The 12,033-nt window shown below is 54.2% G+C and overlaps 1 protein-coding gene across 1 annotated transcript in view; it reads right to left on the bottom strand.

The window, feature by feature from the left end:
- Positions 1-1,342: 1,342 nt before the first annotated feature.
- Positions 1,343-12,033, bottom strand: part of DNAH11 (dynein axonemal heavy chain 11) — a 306,168-nt gene continuing 295,477 nt past the window's right edge. The window contains exons 65-69 of the mRNA XM_044678853.1: positions 7,856-8,038; positions 7,657-7,772; positions 3,174-3,286; positions 2,883-3,023; positions 1,343-1,706 (exon numbers count right to left, since the gene is read on the bottom strand). Coding sequence (XP_044534788.1) covers positions 1,459-1,706; positions 2,883-3,023; positions 3,174-3,286; positions 7,657-7,772; positions 7,856-8,038 — 801 coding nt within the window. The 3' untranslated portion in view covers positions 1,343-1,458. The remainder of the gene's footprint in view (positions 1,707-2,882; positions 3,024-3,173; positions 3,287-7,656; positions 7,773-7,855; positions 8,039-12,033) is intronic.

The following is a 12,033-nucleotide window of genomic DNA, read 5'->3' as shown; positions in this document are numbered from 1 at the left end:
GCCCACTCTCCCTCCCGGTGCCCGCTCCCCCCCAGTGCCCGCTCTCCCCCACGTCCTCTTGCATTACAGCCCCCCACACCGAGCCAGCTTCCCCCACAGGGTGCCCGGCGGGCCTGCGGGTGACGGGCGGCTCCTCTCCCCCAGGACTGGGTGTGCCCTCCCTGCCGCGGGATCTGTAACTGCAGTTACTGTCGGAGGCGCGACGGCCGCTGTGCCACCGGGATCCTCATCCACCTGGCCAAGTTCTACGGCTACAACAACGTGAAGGAGTATCTGGAGAGGTGAGGCCCGGCCCGGGGAGCTGCCCGTCCTGTAGAGGCTGCGGGGCGTCCCACAAGTCTTGGTGCCCGGGCAGGGGCTTTGGGGGCACCTCTGGCAGGGGGAAGCCACTGGGGGGTGCTGAGGACGGGATGTGGTCTTGGGGTGACCCTTTTCGTGCACCCCATTCTAGAACGTGTGGGGGTTGGCACCTCTGGGGGAGTCTGGCTCCCGGATTGCGCTTAGGGCCACCAGGGTCCTCTGGGAACATGAAGTGACTGGGCTAAGGTCACCCGGGCGGCGGGTTCCCGTGCTGGGGATCAGAGGCACGCCGTGACCCCCCACAAATGGCCTCTCGGCCTCTCTGCTCTCAGCATACAGAAGCAGCTGGTCGAAGACCACTGAGCTGCGGGGAGTGGCCGCCGCGCTGACCGGCTGGGCATCCCCTCCCGGCTTGGAGCTCCAGACGCGACAATGGTGACGGCCTGTTTGCACGGCGGCTCGCCAGTTCCCCCGGGACGCTTATTCTGTTCTGGACGGTTTTCTCAGGAAAGGGGGGCCCTGCGGGGTCTCTGCCCGTGTCCGGCCCGCACAGACAGCCGGTTACAACGGTCATTTTTTTTATTGCTTCTCATTCAAAGCCGCATGGAAGACGCCCCGGCGCAGCTCTGAGGCTGCCTTGAGGAGAGCCCGGGGGCCCCTCGGGGAAGGCCACGTTCCTGGGGGGCTTGCCTGGGCCTCCCCCCAGACTCAGAGCCCTGGGCCCGGGTCCGAGATGCCCGCGAGATCTAGAATCGAGACGTTTGTTTTTCTTTCCCCTTTATTACAAAGTGCAATTATGTGTAAGAACTTGAACCGTTTTGTTTTCAGCGAGGCCCAGTTTGCTTGTAGAGGGCTCACCTGACTGACCCCTCACCAGAAGGGGGGCCCAGGCTTGGAGGCCTCCCTTTTTTATTTGGCTCCCCACTTTTATTTGGCTAATGTTTTAGTGTGTTTAAGAGGGAGAACTCCCGAGATTTTCTTTTCTGGGTAGATGGGTGAGGGGCCTCCCTTCTCCCTGGGGGCCTCCCTCCTCCCCTGGGGGCCTCCCTCCTCCCCGGGGGGCCTCCCCTCTGCTTGGGGTTGGGGCTGGGTTCTGGGGTGTTCTCCGTTTCTTCCCTCCCCCTTTCCTGGTCCTGGGAGGAGGCAGCTGCCCCGGGCTCACACGGCCAGGAGCAGGGCCGCCCCGGCCAGCACCCACTTGGCCGCCCTCTCTCGGCTCCTGAGGCCGAAGGTGCACACGTAGGTGGGGCCGCGCGCCCGCGTCCTGTACACGGGGCACTCGTAGGTGTGCTGCGTGTCGCGCCTGTCGGCCGGGCCGGCTCTCACGAAGAGGACGGGCATCGGGGCGGCGAGCTCCATGAGGCGGGCCTCCGCCAGGCTGCCGGCCTGCACGTCCCAGCGCGCCCCTAGGACAGAGTCCCTGCGGTCAGCGCCCTGACACGGCCAATGCAATAAACGTTCCTGTTCTGACTCGCTGTTTCTGCCTCTGCTTTCTGGGGGAGGCGGACGGGCCCTTCCTCCAAGGGTCCAGCAGGAGGGTCAGAGGGAAGAGAAGGCGCCTGCCTGCCCCTCGCTAGCTGGGGCTTCTCCCAGCCTCAGTTTCCCTATCTGTACAGCTGGGCCTGTCAGACCCCACGCTGGGAGTGACCTAGGGAGGGAGGGCGGGTCAGAGCTCCCCCACTGTGGCTTTGAACCTGGACCCCCGGGGCCTCGGGGAGCCTGTGCCAGCCCTGGAGCCTCCCTAAGCCTGGGAAGCCCTCAGAAAGCTGGATCCAAACAGGGGGCCCCTGAAGCCACGGAGGAGCCCGGGGTCTGCCCAGGGGCTTCTGGCTTCAAACTAGAGGAGGAAACTGAGGCACGGAGGGAGGGATGCTCCCTGCAGAGCCCGACCCAGGGATCTGTTCTGGCTGGTGCCCAGGCTCTGGGCTTACTGCTGTGGAAGAACATGTCCACTGGGGGGCCCCTAGAAGAACCTCCCCCAACAACATTCACACCATCAGGGGTCCCCCCTTCCCCCTTCTCTCACCCAGAAGAGGCGGAGGCTGGACAGGCCTGACCTCCCCCCACCCCAGCCCCCACGGTGACAGCTATGGGACAAGCTCAGTCACCTCCCCTGCGGCCCTCAGTTTCCTCATCTGTAAAGGACACCGATGATCCCGAGCTTCTCTGTGGCTCTTCCTCACAGTAAGGGCTGGAGAGGCAGGAAGTGGGCGGGGCGTGGGGTGGGGGTGGGGCTTCTAATGTGCTCCGCTTCTCCCTAGGCCCGGGGTGGGAGAAAGGACTGGCGGCGGAGCCTGGCACAGGGCTTGGCACCTGCCCTGTCCTGGGCTCCGGGCACTTTGCCTGTAGCGGAGGGGACGGTGCCCCGCCGAGATTTGAACCGGGGCTGCCTCTCCTAAGAGGCCTCCCGGTGTCACTCTCACCAGCCCGCGGTGTAGACACCGAGCGGAGCCGGGTCCGAGGGCAGAAGGGACGAGCTTCAAGCCAGGCTTCGCCGCTTGCCTCTCTCCGAGACTTGAGCCCGGCCCTTCCCCTGGCCTAGCCTCAGTTTCCCCGCCTGCCCGTCCCAGAGAGGTGCTCACCTTCCATGAAGAGCCCGTGAAGGTAGGCGCCTTCCCGCGGGGGGTGGCCATAGTCGTCCTTGGACTTCTTGGTCACGTCCACGTTCAGACCCATCGAGTCCAGGGGCCATTGGTTCTTCCGGGCTGCGCTCTGCATGACAGCTGCGGGGGGCGGGTGGGGAGACGAGCGAGTGAGGAGATGCCTCGGCCCCGGCCTCGCCCCCCCTGCAGCGAGTCCCCCCCATGCTCGGCCCCTCCCGCTCCCTGCAGTGGGCCGGCTCGGGGGCGGGGCCAGGCGGAGCCCCTCCCTACCTGTCAGGAAGGACTGCGGGTTAAAGAAGCCGGGGAGCCACACGACGGCGGGCAGGACTAGGTCTTGGGTCCACGTGTCGAGCTCCCGGCACCTGACGAGGAGGTCGCTGAACCTGGGGGACGAGACAAAGGCCGGGCCTTGTGGTTGTTTATTGTATGGTTTGAACCCTCACCCGGCCTGGAGTCTGGCCTGCGTCATGGGGCCAGCACTGAGCTGGGCGACTGGGCTGAAGCGACCTGTGTAGGATTTAAATTAATGTCCAAAACTGCAAGTGTTATTTTGTAGGGTTTAGAACCACTTGACTACGGTTTTCCTGCCTGTTCAAAAAGGCTTCCACCAAAGCTGCGCCAGGAAGGAAAGAGAAAGAGCTAGACAGAACTCCAGCCAATTTATATGCTGTCTAGGCAGCAAGTATGGACAGGAAGGGAGGAGGGTGCTGGGAATCCTAGTTTTTAGGGTAACAGATTCAAATTACCCAATCCCCCCTGGGATCCTATGGGAGACTAGTCTCTCCAGCAGATCACGTAAACAGAAACTACTTATAAATTATAATTGTCATAGGGATTGTATAACTGTCAAAAATAAAACAAAACAAAACTTAACGAACTGTTTGAAGAAGACACCATGAAAATGCCTGAAGAAAACCTCCATAACATCAGAAGATCCAGCATGAACTTTGGAGCATGATTGATTGAACTGTGGGGGGTTGAACACATTTATTCTGAATGTAAATTCTTATGCCAAAGGGGACTGACCCCCAATTGGCTTATTGTCAGTGCGCCTAGCAAACATTGGTTTTCTCTCTCATTTCCCTCTTATCTCTAACTATTGTAGTTTCTGATTATGTAAAATGATTCATTGGGGAGACTAGTCTCCCACAGAATCACAGGGGGAATTGTAAAAGGGAATTTTTTGTTCTCTTTGTCTATTCTGTGTTTACACTTGTGAAAAGGGAATCCTCTATATTCTCTTTGCCTAGTTTGGAGTTGACACTGGTTAACATTAAGTACCCCTACTTAGTATCTCACTCCAGTGTTGGGCAAACTTTTTAAAAAGGGAGCCAAAGGAAAGGAAATGCTTATCTGTCAATCTGTTTCTAAGGCAGTTCTTTTGAAGTTTCATTATATTGTGTCTTACTTTATTCGTCAGATTAGGAATAATGTCGGCAGCCAGATAGAACATTTCAGGGGGCTGCCTCTGGCCCGTGACAGTAGTTTGCCCATCACTGCGACTGAAGACAGGATTAACTCTCCTCTGTCTACCTTTTAAATTGAATCAACAAAAGACTGAAAACCTACTCAGTGCTAGCTGAGAAGCCAGCAAGTTAACTCAGTCAGAAACTTGTGAATTCTTTTAAGAGTTCACCCAAGAGTTCACATCCTCAGAAACTGTTCAATCAGGAAACTGAACCTTTTTGATGAGAAATTGACCCTCAGAAGGTGAGAAGTGGATCCCACAGACACCATCCCCCGGACAGTGCTAGACAATTTAGAAACTATGATTGGCCCCTGTAAAGAAGGGAGGAGACAAGAAGTCACCGTAAAAGCAAGCCGGAACTCCCACAGAGGAGATGGTCTTTGAGAAGATAGTCTGAAGAGATCATCTTCTGGAGATAGTCTTCTAATGGGGAGAATCTTCAAGGGAGCTTTGCTGGAGACTGCGGCTTGGATCGTGGGCTTGGAGCTCAGCTTCAACTTAGATTCCGACTCCTGGACCACTTCTTGGGTGAGTGAAAGGCTGACTCCCTTCCTAGTTTCCTAAGAGACTAGCTTCCATCTTGGAGGAGGCCAGGTGGTTACTCACCACCAACCTTCCTGGCTGAGAACTAATTAATCTGCCTGGATTAAGACAGGATAGATAACTTTTCTATCCCCTTCAACATTTCTCTACTTTATTGTTTCCTCTCTATTTTGTAAATAAATTTCTGACTCAAGATATAATAAATATTGGCGACCTCGTAACTTCATAAAATTATTGTCCAACCATTACTTTTCACTTTTACACCTGTCCAGGGTCACATGGCTCAGAAGTGTCCAACGCCAGATTTGAACCCAGATCCTCCCCCACTCCAGGCCTGGCACACTGTCCCCTGAGCCTCTCAGCTGCTCCTCTCTGATGGGTTCTAAAAGGTTTGGGGGTTCTGGGGTTTTTTTCAGTTCACTGGAGAATCTGGACCAGAGCGTGGGATTCTTGCAGTCGAGAAGGTAGCCAATGTTCCCCTGCCTCCTCCCAGTGTTTGCACCCAGGGCAGGGGCCAATGCTGGTCCTCTTAGGACAGGCCCCTCCTTCTGGAAGCCTCCCAAACTGGAGCTAGAAGCACGATGTGGCCTGTTGGACAGCAGCCTGCTCTTTGGCACAGGAATTCTGGATGCAGGATTGGGCTTAAAGAGCCCCATCTGTGTGTTATGGGAGATGGTACCCATGGCCACCACAGGGCAGAGCACATTTGGGAATGAGGCTTGTGGGGATGCTTCTATTACTAAAGGGATTCTCTCCAGGTAGGGAAGGCTGGACGCCCTGATGGATGTCCGGGGTGTTCAAGAAGACTTGGATGCTCTGATGGATGCTCCAGCATGTTCGAGAAGACTTGATTGCCCTGATGGATGTCCAAATGTGTTCAAGAAGACTTAGGTGCCCCAATGGGTGCCCGAGCATGTTTGAGAAGACTTGAGTGCTTCGATGGATGCCCAAGTGTGTTCAAGAAGACCTGGGTGCCCTGATGTGTTTGAGAAGATCTGGGTGCCCTGATAGGTGCCCCGGTGTGTTTGAGAAGACTTAGGAAGCTCAGCTGAGGCCTGGCCTCGTCTCGAGACGTCCAGGAGCTTCATTCTTTTGTCTCCTTCACAAATCGTTAAAGGTGAACCATCACTGCTAGCTTTGGTCAAAGTTCTCTGCCAAAGCCCTATCTCTGATGTTCCGTGAGATGTTGGGCAAGTCAGCCTTTGAGCTTCTGTTGAGGTTGGCCCAGATGGCCTCAGAGGCCTCTTCCCCCTTGGGTAAGGCCTTCATCTTGCCAGACCTCAGTTTCCTGCTCCATAAATGTGAAGGGGAGGAAAAGAGCCACTGAGGGCTCTTCCAGCATCCTTTCTATGCTCCCAGGACCCGACCTTTCATGGACGCGTTTCTCTATCTGCTTAACAACACGTTACTCAGCAGAGGGGGTTCCCAGTGTCTGGGGGTACTTTAGGAAAAGAAGAATTTCAAGAACTTTCTTAACAGAAGCTCTTCCGCTCCTGACTGCAGTAAGGCTTTGGGCTCTTTCTCTTGGTCTGCCCGGATGGTAAGCTAAATGGGAAGAGCGGGCATTCTGCCAGCTTATCTGTACGGCCCTTGGCCTAGGGGGGTCACTCGGTCCATCTCTCCTTCGCTAACTGGAGTTTCCAGTTTTAACCTCGGATGACGGATCTTCCAGATGCTGCCGTCCCCTTTGTGCCGAGGAGGGAACCCTGAAAGGTGAACAACTTGCCCAGAGTCCCCCCACAGCTAGGGGTCTGACTCCAACAAGCATCGAGCCGGCAGTTACGGAGGACCGACCGTGGGCTGGCACTGGGGATCCAGTACAACATGTTGGCAAGAAACAGTATGGAAACCCGAGTCTCTCTGGGAACGTTTAAGGATGGGAAAGCACTGAAAAAAACGAGGCAGAATCAGGAAGAGAAATAATCCGAGTCGGCATCTAGAAAGGCCTCTCAGGTTGGCCAAGTGTTTCTCTCTGGCCCCTGGCCTTGCCTCATGGGGCCTCCCCTCCCCTTTTCACACTTGGGGTGTCCTCACAGAAAAGAGAAGGGCTGGGAAGTGAGAAGAGCCGGTTCTGGCGCCGTTTCCCCATCTAAGAGGAGAGGGTCGGAGCACAGCGATGGATCTGGGCGGCCCCCTCAGGACGCCCAAGGAGAGGACAGAAGCCTTTGCTCGGTTAGTAAGAGGAGCCTGAGAGAACTGAGGGGCCGGGCACGGGGAGGAGGCGGGGGAGAGACACGGGCGGGGGAGGCTCACCTGCTTTCTCGCTAATTTGATCCACCTTCTAACCCTTTTTTTTTTTTTTTTTTTTTTTACCCTTGTACTTCGGTGTATTGTCTCATAGGTGGAAGATTGGTAAGGGTGGGCAATGGGGGTCAAGTGACTTGCCCAGGGTCACACAGCTGGGAAGTGGCTGAGGCCGGGTTTGAACCTAGGACCTCCTGTCTCTAGGCCTGACTCTCACTCCACTGAGCTACCCAGCTGCCCCTTGGGGTTTTTTCTTAAACATTTTTTAATAAGCATTGATTCTTTTCCTTTCCCCCCCCCTTCAAGCAAACACAAACCCGATACGAAAGCAGCAGAGCCCAGCCAGACAAAGTCCCCCCATGGGTCGAGCCCAGAGAGGAGCGCTTTGGCTGGCAGGAGCCCGGCAGGAGGCTTTCTCGTCCATCCTCTGGGCTCCCCCTCCTTGTGAATGGACAGGAAGCAGTGGGGGGGCCTGGGGCGGGCCCTGAGCCCACTTACCACTGGGCGAGGCCGTAGGTGGAGGGATAGGCCAGCCGGAGCCAGGTGTCCGGCACGGCGTCATACTTCAGGGCCGCCTGCTGGGCTTCCATGTCGGGGGACAGCGTGAGCTCTCCCTGGGGTGGAGAGAAGAGAGCAGGCTGGTGAGGGGCTGCGGTGGCGGCCCTCGCCCTCACCCGAGCCCGGCCCTCCCGCTTACCCTCAGGCCGAGGTCCAGCTGCTGCAGCGACGCGCGGATCTCTCGCAGGAGGAGGTTCATGCGCTCACACTCCTGGAAGCACACGAGCACGTAGGGGCTGCGCGCCGGGCTTTTGTGGGCCATCTCCGCCATGTCAAACTCTTCAGGGAGCTTCTCCAAGATGTCGTCCAGGATCGTCTTGACCTTAAATCAGAAACATGAAGAGTGCCTGAGCTTGCCCGGGAGCAGGTCCTTGTGGAGAAGCAGGGAGGGCCGTCTAGCAGCGCTGGGCGCCGATGCAGGAAGGCCCGAGTTCGAGTCCTACCTTAGGTGTGTGCTAGAAGGACGGCCGGACAAGGGCCTTCCCTGCGATTGGGGAAGGTCACGAGTTGCACCAGCCACGCTCGGCTCAGTTCTAGGGGAATTGATCCCATATAAGGATCTTGCAGGCCTCGTGGGCAAAGCCTTGGCCACCCACCCTCGTCACGGCCTTACTGGGCGCCTGAAGAAGGAGACTGTGAAGGCAGCCTCGGCTGCGGGAGGGGCACGGCGGGCTCTCCTCGTCATGGCACCAAGATCAGGGAGAGGCTGAAGATTCGCCCATCCGGGACACAGTCTCCCCCCCCCCCCCATGGACAAGATGGAGCCAGGCGGGCTGATGTGGCCTCGGGGTGGGCCCTCCGGGGGAGGGAGGGACGCTTGGCCCTGGCTGCGGAACACCTTCCTTCATTGTCTGGCTAAAGGTATCCCCGACAGCCTCCTCCAGTTTGCCATGGCTGGTCTTTGGGGGAAAATCCGGATCTGAAAGTCTCTGGACAGGCTAGAACATGGGGACAAGCCTGACAGGCGGAAACGTAAGAGAGTCAAATGGAGACTTTTACAGAAACGTGGGGCAGAACGTGCTGGCGAAGAGCCACACTAGAACACGGCTGGCCCGTTAAAACAAATGGACGTCTCACGGCGGCTCTCACATCGAAGGGGATCCTTTGGGGTTGCATTAAACCTCGAGGAGGGCCCGGGGGAGGGAGCAGAGTCTTGCCGGCCTCTGGCCTCCCTGGACCTCCCTGGAGGATGGGGCTAGTCCTGAGCCTCACGTGCAAAGAAGAAGATGGAGCTGATGGAGAAGGCTGAGGTGACCGCCTGGCGATGAAGCCCACTTGGGTCTGCTTGAAGAACTAAAGGGGCTTCTTAACGGCAGGAAAAGAGCCTGAGGAGGGGCAGAAAGGCAGCTTCGCTGTCTGTCGGCTTGCCAGCTGGGAGAGGGATGTCTGTATTTACATAACTTACTTCAATGGCTAATCGAATGCTTCCTGTTGTTATAAGGAGAAATTAAATTAAGGAGGAAAGTGTATAAGTGTGCAGAGAGCGGAGGCACGGGCGGCAGAGCACAAGATTCCGCAGTTCTGGAGGGGAGAGCCGAGCTGTTTCCAAGAGACAGCCGAGCGGGAGCTGGGCCTTCTCTCTGGGCTTGGACCCGAGGAGGCTGGCGATTTCCCTACGGCTGTTTTTCTACTTTATCTTCCCCTCCTACCTGCTGCTCGGTTATCCTGTTTCCCTGCTGGCTGGTTGATATCTGCTGAGCCCCTGTGGTGATCCCGACACATCCGGCATCTGATCGTGAGACCAGGCCTGGATCCTTTTGGATCTTGGACCTCATTTGGGCCCCGTCAGGCTTACACACACCCTTTCCTTAAAATCAGCAAAGGGGGGATTAGTGTTAGTTTATCCAAGAACAGGAATTGGGATTTAGATAGTGAGGAGAGGAGCAGAAAAGGAAAATCACTCTGAAGAAATCTCCGTGAAGAGATATTTAGATCCGGGGTTTTAGGGAGTTGCCATTAGAGAGTAAGTTTGTCCAAATCCCTTCTAACCTTTTCCTTGTTAATTAAACCAACTTTTATTTCACATCTTAGTGGTGTGTGTGAGTCAGCTCAGTGTCTGGCTCTGCCTGCACTGGGTTTGGGTGGCCTTCCAAAAACAGTTTAATCTTCTGTTACTGGCCCTAATTAAACATCTAATCCCCTCCCCCAAACCCACCAACATTACGCTGTCGGGCAGCTAGACGGCACAGTGGGGAGAGGGCTGGGTTTGAAGTCAGGAAGACTTCTCTTCTTGAGTTCAGATCTGACCTTAGACTCTTGCAAGCTGTGTGACCCTGAGCAATTCACTTCACCCTGTTGGCCTCAGTTTCCTCATCTGTCAAATGAGCTGGAGAAGGAAATAGCAAACCAAACTCCAGTATCTTTGCCAAGAAAACCCCAAATAGGGTCATGAATAGGACACAGCTGAAAAAAAATGACTACTGTATTTACTTCTGGATAACCAAGTTAGCGAAGGAAGTTTTAGGAAGGCCAGTTTCAGCTGTAATATTGAATCTCTGGGAGCTTGAAGTTCACCTTTGATTGACAAATAAGTCAGTTGGATAGAATGTTCCCAGGGAGGCATGCAAGAGGCAGGAGGGGGCAGTTGAGAACCCTGAGGAGACATTCTGGGTCTTTGACCTGTGCTGAGGCTGGAGATCGGTGGATCCTGGTCTTGGAGTGAGAGGTGCAAACATCTCTCTGCAAGCTCTTCCTGTACTTGATATACCGTTTCAACCTGTACTTGACCCACCACCTCGGTGTCTGCTGCCCCTAGATATTAGGAGTTTCATCATCTACTTATCTAGGCTTCCCAGGGCCCGGGAGGGATCTGGGAAGTGGGCAGGAGACGAAGAAGAGGATGGAAAGGGTGGACATAACTCAACTGTAAGGCTGAAGATCTATTGAAGAAGAAGTCAAAATATCCCAACAGTTTACCTGCTCTGGTTTAGTCCTGGCCAGGCTGAACCAGAGGGAAGCTACATTGATTCTTCATTTGCCAGCATTTGAGAGTTTCATTAGTAACCATTAAAGTAGGGTCTCCAGTACCTCAGTCCTTTACCCTTATCCTTCCTGTTTAATATATAAAGTTTAAAGTACCTCCTAAAGCAGTTTCAAAGCTTGTTTGGGAAGGGAGACAACGCAGTCAGAATATCGTTGTTATCCCAGCTGAAGAGCCCAAATCAATATATCAATTAACCCCAGGTGGGTCCTAAAGGATAAAACTCTTTTGACCTGAGGATCCTGCCTGGGCAACTGTTATAAAGGAGAAGCGCCATCTTATTCCTCTCTGTACATCATTTCTACCACCTCAAATAGATACAAGAGACCTCCCATAATTATAACTCAGCCTAATATTAGGAAGAATTTCCTAACAAAGACAGATGCCTCAATGAGGAATTGGCTGCTTGGAGAGGTTGGGGCTTCCTCTTCTTGTGAGAACCTCTGGGCCTCCTATTAGGCTAGAGAATGGATTCCCACTCAGGGGAGGACCGAACCGGACATCTGAGGCTCGCAGGCTTAGAAATTTAGAATTGGAAATGTCTCAAGAAGTCATGGAGTCCAACCACCTCATTTTACAGATGAGGAAACAAGCTGACAAAGAGCAAAGGGCACGTACAAGATTTCCATCAATAGTAAATGAGTGGCAAAATCAAGATTTGAACCCAGGTCCTCTGACTGTAACACTAACACTTCTATTTCATCCTTTCAGTGATGAGGGGCTCACTACTCCTAAAGCAGTCCTTTCTAAAACGATGGGTAATTGTTGGAATATTCTTTCTTCTCTTAAGCTAAGCTAAGCCAGGTCATGAGCCAGCATCTGGAGCTTCAAGCAGATGGTCTTCTCATTGGCTAGCTCGGTGATGGAGAGGGAAGCAAAGGGTTGCTGGTCACTTGACTGGCAAGGAGTCTACACATTTTATTTACTTAACGTTAACTCACTTTTATCTGATAAACATTTTCTTACCATTGTACAACTTTTCATTAAAGCTTTGTTTTAAATTAGTCTCATCTTGGACATGGGATTAGCCTTCATCAGCTTCATTAGTTACAAATCAAAATGGTGCCTTTAGTGGATAACTCTGTCCGTTTCTGCATATTTTATTCATTTTCACTGGAACTTTAACTTAAAATTCCAATTGTAGCTTTTGTTCTCTAAGGGCCACTTTTTGATGATAACGATGAAAAGTTGCATTAGGATGCCTGAATGGCAAATTGTTCCCGGTGCCTTCACACCCAAGCTGCCTCTTGGGGGATGTCTTCAAGTCTGTTCTTGAGCCGAGGTACTCCAAATGCTATGACATTTGTGTGTTTTGGATAAATTGGCCAAATCTTGGC

The sequence above is a fragment of the Gracilinanus agilis genome, chromosome 5, assembly GCF_016433145.1.
Source record: "Gracilinanus agilis isolate LMUSP501 chromosome 5, AgileGrace, whole genome shotgun sequence".
In the NCBI taxonomy this organism is placed as follows: domain Eukaryota; kingdom Metazoa; phylum Chordata; class Mammalia; order Didelphimorphia; family Didelphidae; genus Gracilinanus; species Gracilinanus agilis.
The sequence above is the reverse complement of the archived record's forward strand: the minus strand, read 5'-3'. Positions and strand labels throughout refer to the sequence as shown.